The sequence below is a fragment of the Anastrepha ludens genome, chromosome 6, assembly GCF_028408465.1.
Source record: "Anastrepha ludens isolate Willacy chromosome 6, idAnaLude1.1, whole genome shotgun sequence".
Lineage (NCBI taxonomy): Eukaryota > Metazoa > Arthropoda > Insecta > Diptera > Tephritidae > Anastrepha > Anastrepha ludens.
Window position 1 is genome coordinate 58,783,007 of NC_071502.1, and position 17,694 is coordinate 58,800,700.

General features: G+C 33.5%; 2 protein-coding genes across 2 annotated transcripts; one reads left to right on the forward strand and one right to left on the reverse strand.

The window, feature by feature from the left end:
• Positions 1 to 905: 905 nt before the first annotated feature.
• On the reverse strand, positions 906 to 4,190 carry LOC128866332 (fructose-bisphosphate aldolase-like). Its single transcript, XM_054106965.1, has 5 exons — positions 4,113 to 4,190; positions 3,349 to 3,969; positions 3,078 to 3,264; positions 2,025 to 2,224; positions 906 to 1,069 (listed from the first exon to the last, which is right to left on the reverse strand). The coding sequence occupies exons 2-5, from the start codon at positions 3,955 to 3,957 to the stop codon at positions 974 to 976; spliced, it is 1,092 nt and encodes a 363-aa protein (XP_053962940.1). The 5' UTR covers positions 3,958 to 3,969; positions 4,113 to 4,190; the 3' UTR covers positions 906 to 973.
• A 7,650-nt stretch (positions 4,191 to 11,840) lies between these two features.
• LOC128868497 (cyclin-H) lies at positions 11,841 to 13,498 on the forward strand. Its single transcript, XM_054110648.1, has 7 exons — positions 11,841 to 11,996; positions 12,065 to 12,261; positions 12,324 to 12,525; positions 12,586 to 12,690; positions 12,756 to 12,879; positions 12,942 to 13,053; positions 13,238 to 13,498. Exons 1-7 carry the CDS (start codon positions 11,880 to 11,882, stop codon positions 13,356 to 13,358), a joined length of 978 nt encoding a protein of 325 aa, XP_053966623.1. The 5' UTR covers positions 11,841 to 11,879; the 3' UTR covers positions 13,359 to 13,498.
• Positions 13,499 to 17,694: the final 4,196 nt, after the last annotated feature.

The following is a 17,694-nucleotide window of genomic DNA, read 5'->3' on the forward strand; positions in this document are numbered from 1 at the left end:
TTTCTACGCCAGATAATGTAAAAAGCTGTGTAAATAATAAAAGGGGGAAAAAATACATTGGGTATGGGAATAAGTTTCCGTCCTTTCTTAGCCAAAGTAACGAATTATTTAAACCATTATATAATATTATATGATACATGATATTATGTGAAGTATGTGCCACTGAAAGCTACAACTTTATTCCATCTTTCAGGCAGCATACGGATTCCTCTGAAGAAAAACTCGAGTTCCTTTGATTTGATTCATTCATTGAGCCAGTTTGCGATGATCTCGTAAGAAGTGAACCTCCTGCAAGGGCTGACTGTATTGATCGGAACAGATGGTAATCCAAAGGTTCAATGTCTGGGGAATACGGGGAGATTACCCAATTCAGTTCCTCTAAATATTTCTGGACCGATTTAGCAAGAAGCATCTCACACGCCATGAAACGTCTCTCAATATCCCTCTCCTTCAATTGATGTGGCACCCAGTTACTTGCTTTCTGGACCATTCCCATCGCGTGCAAACGTTAAAGACGGTTGATCTGTCAACATCAACAGCACTTTTCTTTAAAAGGTAATAGTGAAGCATAACTTCCCGCAAATGCTGTTTTGACGTCAGATAAAAAAGGATCTTTACGCATCAAACGAATGTCAACCACTGCGATCGAGACATCACATATACACCTTCAAATCACCATTATATTACTAGAGCGACACAAAAATAGTATCAGCAGCGACACCTCTTTTACACGGCCGAAAACTTATTCCCATACCCAATATACTTGTATATATAATATAATATATAATTGGCACTTACACCCTTTATTGGGTGTTTGGCCGAGCTCTTCCTCCAATTTATGGTGTGCGTCTAGATATTTTTCCACAAATGAAGGGACCTACTGTTTAGAAAAAAATATAGACATATTATCTAAACATGTGTATACGTATAGATTGTCCTTTATTTCTCAGTATTTATGATTGTCCTTTATTTCTCAGTATTTATGATCCTCCACAAACAAACTTTGATCAGCTTTGAATGGTGGTATAGAGCCAGCGACGTATTTACCATAGCGGGCTAGTCCATTTGCCTTTGAAATAAATAGGAAATAATAATTACCATCAAAAAAGTTTTACGTAATAGGTACATATAATATATAGACCTAAAATAAAATAATAATTAAAAACATCCATGCATAAGTAAAGCTCATTCCACCTATGTATGTGAGTCATAGAAACTTCAATATTTTGAAAATATTTTATGAAAAGTGAAAAATAACAAGAGCAACGAATGGTTAAAAGTACTCAGCGTTCCCTAGATAGTTGAGTCTAGGTTACAGGAATGACTAGGCCGTGGTATGTCACTCTAGTGGATTTCTAACTAAAGATATGTTTTATGATTACAACGGCAACAACAATCATTTTGAAAATTTATAGCTTTTTCGGTACGTTTTATCATTTCAACATGCATAACTTTTTCTGAAAAATATTTCCAAATTCTAAGTATTTTGAAAATCGTTCAGTATGTGAAACTTTTCATACGTGACAATCTCTTTATGGTTGATAGAGTCGTCCATAGGATTTATTCGATCTGTCCACGATTCCTAAAATTTCCTTTCATGATAGTCCGATCTTTGCTAGTTCTATAGATTATTTGCTAATAGTGGAGATAATGTCATGTCAGTAACTTAACTTCACTTTTTCGGCAGACTTATTCCGGCCACGCTTTTAAAGGTGTTAAAGATAGAACAATTCAAGAACATTTCGTACCACCTTTTTAGTACTATTTTCCAGTTTTTCGTTTGCACAGTCGGACGGACTGTTATAGAGGCATTTAAGTTCTCTCGTAACTTCATACATTTTGTGTGAACAAAGTCGTACCACCTTGCTGAACTTGTTGTACTATGTCGGGTATAAAACCCCAAAAACTCTCAACAGTGAAGCTAGAAAATGCTTCGAAGGCCACCACACATGTAGCTATTAAAAGATTTATTCCCGGATCGTACGTTTTTATATTTTTTCTGTATTCATTTATTTTTTACTTACCTTAGCTCGTTTTTGAAGTTCATTTTTTGCTTGTGCAATGTTTTCATTTTTTCCAGCCCAAGCTTCCAGTACTGATGCTTGCAGTGCACGTCCATACGAAAATGAGAGTTCCCAAGGATGCTTTAAGTTTACATTGTTTATTGCATTTAAATGCACGGTGGCCTCTTCCTCCGATTGACCGCCCGAAAGAAATACAATACCTTTAAAATAGTAGTCACGTAAATAGAAATTTGCCAACTGGAACTTTCAAAATGAGGACTATGTGTATTTGTGATAATTCCCAATACTACGGTTAAGAATACAACGAGTGAGAAGAGACGGAGTACTTCATAAACAAAGTACCGATAGAAGACTGCTTTTACCGTATCCTCGAGGCTTTAGATTGGGCAAATATATCATAAGTCAGATATTCATTATGTGCGAAACCTGGAGGAGACCCATAAAGATAGGACTGTCTGAAGGGCTTCTAAACTCACATGATGAATACGGCGAAAATAATACAGCTGATGAATATCCTGGGGCAAGGGATGCAAAGTTCTAAAACTCAATAAGAGGAAGTATATGTATGCTAATCTCAATATCTGTGCCGTCCTCTTGCTTTCGAGAAATTTGGAAGAAAGGAAAATAAATCTAATTAGTAGATAGGGAACAAGGATAACACCTTGCCTCTGGGTAAGTAAACCGGCAGGTAAAGCCCTCCAAAGCTTTAAGAAGAAGAACAAAAACCACATCCGATAAATCCATTATCAAATCGGTTCTAAGGTAAGATTTCTGTGAAAGTTTTATGACCTTAGGAATCATAGAAGATGAATTGATGAGCTCTGTGAATATTTATTTTGTTCGTTGAATTCGGCTGCACTGAAAAATTCAGTTCCCCGAATGGATTTCAAACGTTTGTAACTTGCGAAAAGAAGTCGATCAAAATTATCTATCTAGGGTTTTACGGGGATATTAAAGAAAAAACTTATGAAACATGTGAATATTTTGGTCTTATCAATAACTAATAAAATATAGCTTTGAATGTTCAAACATTCTTTTGTTCTCTGAAAATACCTGGTACAGCCGCTGGTACTGTTCTCAAAAAACTCTGTACTGTTATATAGGCTATTTCTTCGGGCGAGTTTCTGCGTGGGCATTTTTGGCCGGGTATAATCATATTCGGTTTCAAAAGCGTGCCCTCCAAGTATACATGATGATCATTCAATGCTTTATACTGGGCAGCCAACACAGTTTCCGTCACCTGTTTCGGTAAAAAGATTGTAGATATGTACAAGAATTGGTTATTAATATACCTAAGAACATATAAACAGAAATAATATTTTACTTTTTGTGCTCTGATGATATCGTGATCACCATCAACTAATACATCCGGTTCCACAATCGGAACAATGCCCTGCGACTGACAAATGGAGGCATAACGTGCGAGTACGTTCGTGTTCTCCATTATAGCTTGGTAGGTGGGTATATGCTTGCCAATTTTCAAAACGCAACGCCACTTAGCAAAATCACAACCATCGCGCTTGTATTTACCACAACGGCAATAGAGATCGTCCAGACCCTCGGTAGTGCTCTCATCCAGCGATCCAGGCAGCGGGACAATTCCCTTATCTACTTTAATACCAACTATTATACCACGATGCCGTAGCAGATCCCCAAATGTCTTTCCGTCATCTGTTTTCTGGTAAAGAGTTTCGTTATGTAAAATAGCACCCGATATGTGTTCCTGTAGATTTTCGGTTGTAAACAAAAGTTGTCGATATATACGTCGATTCTCCTCGGTGTTTGGTAAGTCAAACGTTAAAAATTTTTTAGCCATTGAACCAGGCGATTCATCGACCGCCAATATTCCTTTGCCAGGGGCTACTATAGCATTGGCTATTGTTCGGAGTTCATCCTGGAGAGCGCATGGTATATAATTAAAGTTTGTGCCCATTATTGTATGTCACTAAAAATTTTGTTAATTTGTAAATTGATTAATAATTTTTATTATTTATTGCAATAAAATTTTGATGAAAGGGGGAGACAAAAGTGAAATATTTTTTCTCAGTTACTTGAAGCAGGCAAAGTAAATAAACTTAAACAATTTACTTGATTTCAGAAGTTAACTTAAGGTGAAATAAAGAATGTATGGTAAATATTCAAAAATGTTGCACGCTTTCACAAAAACCTCATAGTAATGAACCAAACATTCTGAAAAACGAGACACCTTATACAGTCGAGTATCCCTGAAAAAGATCTACACTAAGGTGGTTGCCACTCTCCATAAGTATCTAGAGGGGCTGCTTGTGAAGAAGATCTATGTAGGCATTAAAATTTCTATGCAATTAGAGTATTCGCGATCCAATATGGAGGATTCCTGTTGTTTTTGAGGCAGGACGAAGAGAGCCTTTGTTAATAAAACACCCGCTATCTTTCGACAATTTGATCTGACACCATGGCAAAATGCAGATGTTATGGCATTTCATGTTAAATTTTGCCGTCCAAAAAATTACATGGAGAAAATTGAAAAATGGCCGCTATCCTGGTAAGATGGTGCATTCTTGTGTGTAATACAGGATATACCCAAACTCGCTCATAAGGTTTGCGGGGTTGGAATGACCAATTAAAAACAAAAATTGCTTTTAGCTGTAGTAATGTAATTCCATTTTTTTTATTTTTTGAACTTGAACTTCTTAGGCGTCGATGGACGAGCGAGAATGGAGAGTAAAATTTCAAGGCCATGCAACGTTTTGGGCATTTTCGTTCCGCGAGAGAGAGAAAATATATAACGTAGAGGAAAAGGAGAGAGAGAGAGCTATACCTTATACATATTTAGTGATGGACTAGTATAACTTAAATAAATACAGTGCACTCGCGGTAACTCGAATAGCCGCTAAGTCGAACGACGTGCTAACTCGAACACATTTTTTCCCCTATTGACTTCTTTGTAACTCGAACAATAAAAAAGCGCTATAACTCGAACAAAAAAACAAATTTATTTGTACACACATTCTTTTCAAACATGTACATTTTGTACATAGATACATATGTAATAGTATATGTATATAAATTATATGTATACTAGTGTATTGTCCATATGAATATGTCGACGTTAATATCCCGTTAGTTTTCTGGGAACAACATCTTGCATTGACCAAATTGCTTTAAATTTGTCATTTGTAGTGTATCAGTGCATGTGAGTAATGGATCGTAAAAGGTTGAAGTGTTTAACATTAAAAGAGAGGGCTGAAGTCCTTAACAAAATTAAACGTGGACGTAGTGTTACTTCTCTAGCGAAGGAATATGGGGTAGCCAAGTCCACCATAAGTCTTATAAAAAAGAAAGATAAGGCAATTTAGGGCTTGCACTAACGCTACCGGCAACCATAAGCTTAAACTTCTCGTTATTGACAAAGCAAGAAATCCTCGTATTTTCAAAAATTTTAACTGTCCGGTGGAGTACGAAAATTCCAAATCAGCCTGGATGACTTCGGCGATTTTCAAAGACTGGTTTCATAACTCGTTCGTGCCGCAGGTAAAATCCAGATTCATTAAAACAATTTTTTTAACCAAGTTAAATGACTTTAATATTTAGGTAAGAAAATATTTGAAAGATGGGGGACTACCTGAGAAGGCTCTTCTTCTAATTGATAATGCCCCATCACATCCCAACGAAATCGAATTAAAGTCCGAGGATGGTTTAATTTTAACCATGTTTATGGCGCCGAATGTGACACCATTGATCCAGCCAATGGACCAAAATGTAATTCGTATAACGAAACTATACTACAGAAATTTTCTACTGGCTTCCATTTTCAACAATCGATCGAAAAATCGATATCGATGACTGTTTTTTTAACATAGCACACTCAATTGATAAGTCGAACAAATTCGATAAATCGAACAGCGCCTGTTTTAATTAGTTCGAGTTATCGCGAGTGCACTGTATGTATATATCTATGTATGTATGTGTGTATAAGTATACTAGGGAGTGAGAAAGAGCACATTCTTAAGAGAGATTATTCGGATAGTACTCGTAATCCAAGAATGATAGAAACAAGATTGCGCCCATCAGAGCGTGCGTGACGTCACGTTTGCTGAGTTGTGCAGTATTGCCAACCATTTGCTCTTCGCAATAAATTTAGTGCTTTTTTATACCGAAAATGCGACAATTTTTAAGTTTGGTGTTTGTTTCTTTTTGTTTTTAATTTAAGGTTAGCGAAGCTTTAGGTTAAAAAAAAACTGAATTATTATACAAAAGAAGTTTAAAAAAGGCCACTCTGAGAAGATTTTAGTGCTAATGAAAATTTTTTTACTCCTATAAAATTTGATAATTTGAAAGTGCAAATTTAATTTTTGGCTCCATTTAAGGCTATGCAAAAATTTTAAATGCCCCGCTCTCAACTCTTCTTAAGATTGAAAACCTTTTTACACATTTTAAAAAGCCTTTGAATTTATTGAATGCGAATTAAAACCATAGAGGTGTAATCGTTTCTTCCGGTCATCAATCCTTAGTGAGACATAGAGCTTCAAGAGGTGTATTCATAGTAAAAATAAGCAACAAAATACCAGAAAATACTAAAGCAACCATACTGACATTTTTACAAAAAGAGTACCTTATCTAGTTACATAACTTCAAATATAGCAAAAACGTCGTTCCCTTAATAAAAGAGTCTCGCTTAACAAAAAAACTCATAAATTAAATTGTACATAAGCATAACACATTTATTTAAAAAAAACGCACATTCTACAGACAATTTGTCACGCATACAAAGTTCTTTAAGTAATTCAATAAAAATTTCGTGTTTTATTTTCTTTAAATGGGCATTTAGTGCGTTTTTATATCCAAAGCTAGGCAACTCTGCAGTAGCGAGAGAGAGATTTTACTGCTGAAAGCAGAAGAACACCAACAACACCGGTAATCACGGGCAATGCCACCAGATGTTAAAAAAAAGTAAAGCTAAATAAAACTGAGTGAATTATTTAAATAATTATTAAAAAATGTATATTTTACAAAATCATAAACATTACTTTTAATTAGAATAGGCTAGAAAAATGTCATGTGGAATGAACTAAAACTCCGAGACAAAAAATAATAAAAATAAAAAAAAAAATGCTAAATCAAGTTACGAAAATGGTAATCTGGCCATACTGGAGCTAAAATCACGTAACTAGTTGTCAAATTCGCTGAGCGCAAAGTAACGGGACCACGATGGGCGCCATCTCATTATTCTTTGCATCATGCTCGTAATCTGTATGTTAGTGTTATTGAGAATATGCAAATTTGTATTTAATCAAGAATGATAGAAAGAAGATTGCGCCCATCAGAGCGTAAGTGACGTCACGTTTGCTGAGTTGTGCAGTATTGCCAACCATTTGCTATTCGCAATAAATTTAGTGCTTTTTTATACCGAAAATGCGAAAATTTAGAAGTTTCGTGATTGTTTCTTTTTTTTAATTTAAAGCTACCGAAACTTTAAGTAAAAAAACAAACTATATTATTAAACAAAAAAAGGTTAAAAAGGTCACTCTGAGAGGATTTTAGTGCTAATGAAAATTTTTTTACTCTTATAAAATTTGATAATTTGAAAGTGCAAATTTAATTTTTGGCTCCATTTAAGGTTGTGCAAAAATATTAAATGCTCCTCTCTCAACTCTTCTTAAGATTGAAAACCTTTTTACACATTTTAAAAAGCCTTTGAATTTATTGAATGCGAATTAAAACCATAGAGGTGTAATCGTGTCTTCCGGTCATCAATCCTTAGTGAGACATAGGACATTAAGAGTTATATTCATTGGTTATATTCATTGTAAAAATAAACAACAAAATACCAGAAAATACTAAAGAAACCATACTGACATTTTTACAAAAAGAGTACCTTATCTAGTTACATAACTTCCAATATAGCAAAAAAGTCGTTCCCTTGACAAAAGAGTCTCGCTTAACAAAAAAAAACTCATAAATTAAATTGTACATAAGCATAACACATTTATTTAAAAATACGCACATTCTAAAGACAATTTGTCACGCATACAAAGTTCTTTAAGTGATTCAATAAAAGTTTGTTGGGTTATTTTCTTTAAATGGGCATTTAAGTGCGTTTTTATATCCAAAGCTAGGCAACTCTGCAGTAGCGAGAGAGAGATTTGACTGCCGAAAGCAGAAGAACACCAACAACACCCATGATGCAAAGAATAATGAGATGGCGCCCATCGTGGTCCCGTTACTTTGCGCTCAGCGAATTTGACAACTAGTTACGTGATTTTAGCTCCAGTATGGCCAGATTACCATTTTCGTAACTTGATTTATCTTTTTTTTTTTGTTATTTTTATTATTTTGTGTCTCGGAGTTTTAGTTCTTTCTTCATGACATTTTTCTAGTTGTTCTAATTAAAATGTCATGTTTATAATTTTGTAAAATATACATTTTTTAATAATTATTTAAATAATTCACTCAGTTTTATTTAGCTTTACTTTTTTTTAACATCTGGTGGCATTGCCCGCGATTGCCGGTGTTGTTGGTGTTCTTCTGCTTTCGGCAGTCAAATCTCTCTCTCGCTACTGCAGAGTTGCATAGCTTTGGATATAAAAATGCACTAAATGCCCATTTAAAGAAAATAAAACACGAAATTTTTATTGTGTTACTCAAAGAACTTTGTATGCGTGACAAATTGTCTGTAGAATGTGCGTTTTTTTTTAAATAAATGTGTTATGCTTATGTACAATTTAATTTATGAGTTTTTTTGTTAAGCGAAACTCTTTTGTTAAGGGAACGACTTTTTTGCTATATTTGAAGTTCTGTAACTAGATAAGGTACTCTTTTCGTAAAAAAGTCAGTATAGTTTCTTTAGTATTTTCTGGTATTTTGTGGCTTATTTTTACAATGAATACATCTATTGATGCCCTATGTCCCACTAAGGATTGATGGCCGGGAGGAACGATTACACCTCTATGGTTTCAATTCGCATTCAGTAAATTCAAAGGCTTTTTAAAATGTGTAAAAAGGTTTTCAATCTTAAGAAGAGTTGAGAGAGGGGCATTTAATATTTTTGCATAGCCTTAAATGGAGCCAAAAATAAAATTTTCACTTTCAAATTATCAAATTTTTTAAGAGTAAAAAAATTGTGAAGAGCAAATGGTTGACAGCACTGAATGTAATGTTTATAATTTTGTAAAATATATATTTTTTAAAAATTAGTTCAATAATTCACTTAGTTTTATTTAACTTTCTCAGAGTGGCCTTTTTTAAACTTCTTCTGTATAATAATACAGTTTTTTTTTAACCTAAAGTCTCGGTAGCCTTAAATTAAAAACAAAAAGAAACAAACACCAAACTTAAAAATTGTCGCATTTTCGGTATAAAAAAGCACTAAATTTATTGCGAAGAGCAAATGGTTGGCAATACTGCACAACTCAGCAAACGTGACGTCACGTACGCTCTGATGGGCGCAATCTTGTTTATATCATTCTTGAACAACACCGGCAATCGCGGGCAATGCCACCAGATGCTAAAAAAAGTAAAGCTAAATAAAACTGAGTGAATTATTTAACTAATTCTTAAAAAATGTATATTTTACAAAATTATAAACATGACATTTTAATTAGAACAGCTAGAAAAATGTCATGAAGAAAGAACTAAAACTCCGAGACAAAAAATAATAAAAATTACAAAAAAAAAATGCTAAATCAAGTTACGAAAATGGTAATCTGGCCATACTGGAGCTAAAATCACGTAACTAGTTGTCAAATTCGCTGAGCGCAAAGTAACGGGACCACGATAGGCGCCATCTCATTATTCTTTCCATCATGGTATTTAATTATGTGTGTATATATGCATGTTCTTGCGGGTATCATATGATTGGAAGTTGGGGAATTCAATTGAGTGGTGCGTTTTCGAAAACTTCCGGTAGATAGTTTCTAGTTATTGATATGTGTTTATAGATGTGTGCAAATACATTGTGAATTCTTCGTTTAATGAGTATACATATGTGTGTGTGTGCATATATCGTTTGTATAAAAATAATTTCAAAGTTCGATGACTATTTTATTACTACATACATATATACTTACACACCTACACGTAAGTTATACTTTAAAGCTAGAGTACAAAAACAATTGCTCATTGTCATAATTTAAGCTTCAATACTCTCAGCTGCTGTTTTTTTTTTTTTTTTGTAAATTTTGTCTATTTGTATTCTCTGCAAATGTTTTGAATTTATTTAGATACACAGGGTGAACGATATGAAGTGTACCTATTCAAAATACCATCACTCTTTTGTGTGAAAGTAGTTTTTATTGATTTCAAAGACAAATTGTTCAAAAATGCTTACAATTTTAACATATATTCACTTGAGCTCGATATGACCACCTTTTGCATTGACTATAGCCTTCAAAGGGTCAAAAAATGAGTTGCATGCTGCACGAATGTGATCTTGAGTATAATCGCTTTTTTCAGCGCATCCATACTGGCATATCTTTTAGTCCTCACCTTGCTCTCCAAAATGGACCAGATGGAATAGTCCATCGGATTTGCGTCTGGCGAATTAGAAAGCCATTGTGTGGACGAAATGAAGTGTGGAACATGATTTTTTAACCATTCTTGGTTCACACGAGCTTTATGAGACGGTGCCGAGTCCTGCTGGAACGTCCATGGTCTACGACCGAAATGTTTTCCCGATAATAAGTCGCATTCACTTTGACAACAGGCTCAAACGATTGGAGAGCGTCCGTCAGAGGTCACTGCGGCCCCAACGATTACTTGTGATGGAAAATTGCTTCGAGTGGCCATACGTAGGGTCAAATTCTTGTATGAGCGTTCGGTCAAGTAAACACGATCGTTTTGAGTGTTTATGAACTGCTCAATTGGGAAATTTTTGTCATCAGAAAACACAATGCTAGGAAATTCGCCACGGTCGTGCAAGCGCAACAACTCTTTTGCTCTTTCGCACCGAACTTTGTTTTTGCTGGGGTGAAAGATCGTGTGCTTTTTGGAACATGTAAGCCTTGACCTTGAGCTCTTTTTTTAATATGCGTCGAATGCTGTCTTGCGACACTTTCAGTTCTTTGGCCATTTTTCTTCCACTTCGACGTGTATTTCGTTCAAGTTGAGCCTTCACTTTCCGAACCATTTCTGGCGTTGTTGCGAGCTTTTTTGGTCCACCTCCATAGCGTTTTGCAATGCTACCAGTATCATTGTAACGTTTTATAGTGCGATACACAAAGATTTTATTCACTTTGAGCTCACGAACAATGGCTGGTTGTGATTTTCCAGCCAAATATAACGTGAACACACTATTACCTTTGAATTCCATTACAGAAAAATTAAATTCAACTGAACAGAGACGCAAATGCTTTTGATGGCTTCTAACCAATATATTGAACTGTCATTAGAACGATTTTGACGTTGATGTCATGAGCTGTTTTACAGATACAAGCAGTGTGAAGTTGGTAACGCTTCATATCGTTCCCCCTGTATATTCTTTCTCCCTCGGGTCTCTCCTTCTTTCTTTGTCTGGCTTGAAAGCTTCACTTCTGTTATGTGTACTACGCTACACGCACTTTTTTTATTTTATTTTATATCTTTTTACATTATTTTCATGTTATTTCATTTTATATTATTTCATTTTATTTAAATTTTACCTCTGTTTACTTTGTTCTAAATTATTTTGTATACATATTTATGATACATGAAAATAATCGCTTTGCTCATGATTGTATTCAAAATAACAGTCAACGAAATCTATTCACATGAATTCATTATATTATCATGTGAATCGCCCTGTACTTGTTCTCACTGGTTCTTATACAATTGTGAATTTGTGTACATCCATCCGAAAGAAGAGGAAACTGTGTAAATATATAGCAGTTGGTTGTGACAATGTTCCCTTTAAGCTCCCAAAAGAGATTCTGGACTTTTTCAAATGAACAACAACTTAATGAATTGCGTTTGGAAAGAAATGTAAATTACATTAATACACATGGTGCTGAGATGAATGTAAGTATGAAGATAGCTTCAAGCAACAATAAATTATTGAGATATTTGTAATATGTGTGTGCTTGCAGAAGGAACAACGCGAGTCCTACTTCCTCTTGCCCACTGAAGAACGTATTCTGCTGAAACAATATGAGCTTTATTTAAATGATTTCTGCCGAAGGTTCGAGCCGCCTATGCCAAAATGTGTTGTTGGCACTGCATTCCATTATTTCAAACGTTTCTACCTGAACAATACACCGATGGATTATCATCCAAAGGAGATACTGTGAATATTGCAGAAAATAAAAAATACAATAGAGTTTCTAATATTTTATTCCTTTATTTCAGCGCCACGTGTGTTTATTTGGCTTGCAAGGTGGAAGAATTTAATGTATCCATCGGTCAGTTCGTGGGTAATATAAAAGGCGATCGTAATAAAGCTATGGATATTATACTATCAAATGAACTGTTAATGATGCAGCAGCTTAATTATTACCTAACAGTACACAATCCATATCGACCCGTCGAAGGTTTTCTCATCGACATCAAGGTATGATTTTCACTACATTTAAGCGATATACTTTGCATAAAAATTTTTTTGGCATTGCAGACGCGCAGCAATATGCCGAATCCAGAGCGCTTGAGAGCTCATATTGATGAATTTATAGAAAAGACTTTCTTTACCGATGCCTGCCTTCTATACGCGCCATCGCAGGTGCGAAATGTTCACAACTGAACATAAAAGAGTACACGTACTAAATGTGAGATTCTCTGTTTTAGATTGCGTTAGCAGCTGTGCTGCATGCGGCTAGTAAAGAGCAGGAAAATTTGGATAGCTATGTGACGGAAAACTTATTTGTGGCGGCGCGCGATAAATTACCAGTTCTAATAGAGGCTGTGCGTAGTAAGTTTCGCAAGTTTACTTAAGTTATATCCAAAAGAATTACTTTAATATTCGATTTAAAGAAATACGTTTCATGGTGAAGACATACGAGCTGCCAGCGAAAGACAAAGTGAAAATGATCGAAAAAAAGTTGGAGAAATGCCGTAATCAGGAAAATAATCCCGACAGTCAAGTGTAAGTATTCTATATGACAAAAATTTAATTAATTAGAAAGCAAGTTGTACGAGTATTGACAACATGAGATACGAAAAAGAGAGGCCAAGGTTGGAAATAATTTTGAGTCGTTTAAAAATTTTTAGCTATAGTCTTTTGTCGAGCACCGGATTTTCTATAACTTATTTATATTCTAAATTTACAGCTATAAAGAGCGCATGCGCAAAATGCTTTTGGACGATGACTTAGACTTGCCACTTGACTCTTCATATCACGTCGCCGACTCCAGCGCAGATATGTCATCGCTGAATATGAGCCAAGAATAAATAACATTCACTGTTTGTAAGAGTTTAAAGTTGCAGTAATTTGTTAATTATATTGTTGATGCAGAGAAAAAAAGAAAAGTGTAACTTTTGACTATTACCAAATACATATTAGTATGCAATACAAAAGAAAATAATAAAAACTTTGTAATTAATTTTATAACGCCTGTGTAATTTAATCATAAATTATTTAATACTTACATCAACATTTAGGTATACTCGTATTTATAGACGAAATGCTATAAATACAACTGATAAAAAAAACACACTTCCTTCCATGGTTCAATACAATTTTATTTATTGCGACTGAAGATACAATGTCTTTGTCTTTGGTTTTTGACAAAAAGCCATTTATAGACCAAGTTTTTTACAATAAATATTATAACAATATGTATTACATATTTCAAGTACATACATACATATGCACTTAATATTGATGATTCTATTTCTGGTTGCCTCAAATATTGGGTACTTCCATACGTATGCATTGCGGTGTGTTTATTGTAGTTGTGATACTGTTAAAGTTGGACTAATTGTGTGATTAATTACACTAAATTTAAATTTAATTCTTTGTTTTTTGCACTAAGCTGTTAAAATTTATTTGTCTTTTTCCATATGCTAATACTTTGATTCATTTAATTTAATTAATCATAAAAACCGCAATTAACTTCATTTGCTACAAACAAGTTTATGATAGGAAGATTCTAACCAGAAATTTAAGAGTAATTTTCAAAAAAATTAAAATTTGATTAGATAACAGTAGTAAACGTGGTAGAGAGAAAGTTTTACTCCATAGCAAAGCTCGAAACGGTTGTTTATGCTTCTGTTTTCGCTTCCACTGAATTATGCTGACATTTCGTATAGCAGTTTTTCGAAATGCTTGATTATTTTTGGTTATATTAAGTAGCTAAAACTTTAAACTAAAAATAAAACGAAATAAATAAATGAAAATATTAATTTTGACGTGTATTTCTAATAATAAGCAAAAAGCGCCAGTGTGACCGTTTGAATGCTTCAAAAGCTCTTCCGAGTTCTTTTATGTACTTATTGAGAGATTTAAGAATTAGTTTGCACCTGGTAGGCATTTCCTTTGAAAATTACATTTGAAGCAATACCGAAAAGCGCTGAGAAATGGAAAAAATCAATTGGTACATCTTTGAAAGCATCGGCGTGTCGGCATAAAGTGAAAGCTTCGAAAAGATACTCTGCAGCGGCATGAAATGTCGCAGAGAAGACTTCGCATAGGAAATATTTTTTATATAAACGAAAAACATTACAACTTAAAAAATTAGAATCAATAGAAAACTGAAAGTTCAGTTGTTACAATTAATTTGTATATATGTGTGTGTAGTTATTTTTTTAATATATTATAAGATTTGAAGATGAATTAAGCTTTAATCATTCAATACAATCAATTGAATTAAGATACAGCCAATTTTACTTATTATGTAATCTATTTAATTTAAAATAATTTTAACAATATTTTAAATATTTAGACAACGGATTAACGAGTTGTAGATTAACGAATATTCGATATGTTTATATACTGAAAATTGTATTTAAAACTAAAATATTTCACATAATTACTAATGAAGCATTAATAATTTTGATCTGTTGCCGCAAACATTTTTGGCTTTTAGTGCTTTGTAATAGAGGCATACGTAAGAGCTTTAAGCTCACTAACTTTTTAATTTAAACATTTTTTATTGAACTATTTAACTGAAAAAAACTCCATATTAAATTTTGACTAAAATAAAATTTTCTGATTTTAATATTTTCTTTTTGAATTACGTTATTTACGTTATCACATTAAAAAATTCAACTTATTTGTACAACTAAATTTTAACAAGTTCAAAATTAACTTAAATTTCAAAACCATTTGCAATTTCGTATACGCTTAGCTTATTTTTTCTGAATTTCTTATCATTTTCACATTTAAATAAATTACTTTATAACAGAATTTAATACAATGCAGATTTTTTGAAATATTTAACATAGTGCATTCAAAATGTGCACTACCTAATAATATATTTAACCTCTTCGAGGACGATGTTCTATGTTAATTTTTAGCGTTAACTGGAAATAACATTAGCGGTAGAGCTAAAGCATAAAATTTGTACCTCCCTTTTTCGGGATTCCTCTAGCGAATAAGTTATTATGCACTTTTTTCTTTTTTATTTACACCACACGTATGTGGTCAGCGGCGTAAAGAGGTTAAATTAAATATAAAATTTTGTCTGATATTCAAACATAAGTGCTAATACTAAGCAGAATCTACTTATTGTTTTCATTTTTAATAATTTTGTATCATAGCTTATCAAATTCTTTATTTCAAAATAAGAATCATTTAAATCATGCGACTTTTTCGTGATGTTCTTTGTGAAAGCTTCGCAAGTAGAGCTTTCATGTGTATATGCAGCTTTTTGTGCTGACGATTCAAGCTGCGTTGCGTGCTCGAAAACTGTTGCTTGTACTGTTGTTGCTGTTGTGTGTGCATGCGGGGCGCTTGCGTGCGGGCACCATTTGGCTGCTGCTGCTGTTGCTGCTGTATCTTTTGCTGTATGTTTAACATTTCTAATTTTATTGGCAGCTCATATAAAAGAAATTGACTACTTCATTTTTGCAAGTAAGTAGTTATGTAAAATATGTAATTTTCTCTGTACATGTGTTGATATTTGTATAAATGTATATGTGTGTGTGTGAGTGAAATGTGTATTTGTGATTTAGCATATGTATTTGTGTTTTATGTGTAAACATCTCTTTGTTTATGTGTATGTATGTATGTATGTGCAGTAGCGTCTGCTGCGCTAGCTTTGAAGCTTTCAACTGCTTTTTATATGTAGCATTTTCAGCTTTAAAGCGCATTTTTCATTATTATTTTAGCTATTGTTTGAAGCTGCTTTTGGTCGTGGCGTTCGTAGCTATTTGTTGTTGCTGCTGTTTCTTGTTATAATTATATGCAGTATTATATATAGCATATAGTAGTAATATATTTGTACATGTAAATATAGACGTACATATACGCTGTTCTGGGCTGGTTTGCACATGGTTGCGATGGTGGTACATGATGAAAAAATTTAAGTCAGACCATTGGAATCGTATGTGAAAAAGCACTTTTCTTCTTTTTCTTCGCTTTCAGTGATTTTTGCGTGTTGACTTAATTAAAATATTTAATGCTTGTTTCTCTCAAAGCTCAAATCACATAATTTTTGTTTTATTTTTTAATTTCATTTAAGCAGCTTACGAATTTAAAAAATGTGCACGAAAGTATTTCTTCTCCCGCTCGCAAGCGACGATTATGTATATGAGCGAGGGGGAGAAGAAACGCTTCCTACACATGTTTTCCATCTTCGTATTTTTTATATACACATTTATTCTTTCTAATTTACTGAACTTATATAAATATTTTTGTTTTTTTGTACAGTAGTCAATGGTACGAGTATTAAGATTTCATTGAGTAAAAAGTTAATAATTTTTTCGTTCTTCTTTTGTTGCTCTAGATGAATTTGGAATGAATTTTGTTATGGTTTTTAATTGAATATAAAGTGGCATAAAGTAGTGGCACGAGTGAGAGAAACAAAGCGAGATAGACAGAGAGATAGAGCGAGAGAGAGAGAGAGAAATAGAGATCTAGAGAGAGCTAGTGATGCAAAGAGATAAAGTGAAAGTGATAGTGATAGTGAAAGAGATATGATAGGCTTTGTATACATATGGACGTACATACATAAGTATGTAAGTATGTATGTGTAAATGGGCGTTATGTTGGAATGCTTGTATGAAAATAAGTGCTGCTTGTTTGAATTCCAAAAGCTCAAAAGTTTTGGTCAGGAATTAATTTTGAAACTGAAAAGCAATTTTTGGATGCGACAGCGCGTGCTGCAAAATAACTAAAGAGTGTAACTGCGCATGAAAGTGAGAGTGAGAAAAAGTTGTGATAAATGAGCATCGGTTGATGTGTTCCATGAACTGTACACGATCCTAATATTGCTGAAGACGATTATTAAAGTATGCAACATTTTTTATAACATTTTTATAGAAGTGTTGTTTTATTTTGCGTGAAATGTGTGAATATATGAAGTATTAAAAATACAATACCAACCGCACAATTCGAGGACAGTGAAAATGTTTGATCGATAGCGTGGAATAATTAAAATAAGAAATGTAGAACCGAAAGTACCACAAAGTAAAAGCGAAATTTATGAAAAATACACAAATTAGCTTGAATTCAACTACAAATAGTTATATAATAGATATTGAAATACTCAAATAATAATTAAAATGAAAACCACATCTTCTCACATCTTTGATGAACGAAAAAACATCATCATCAACGTTTTTT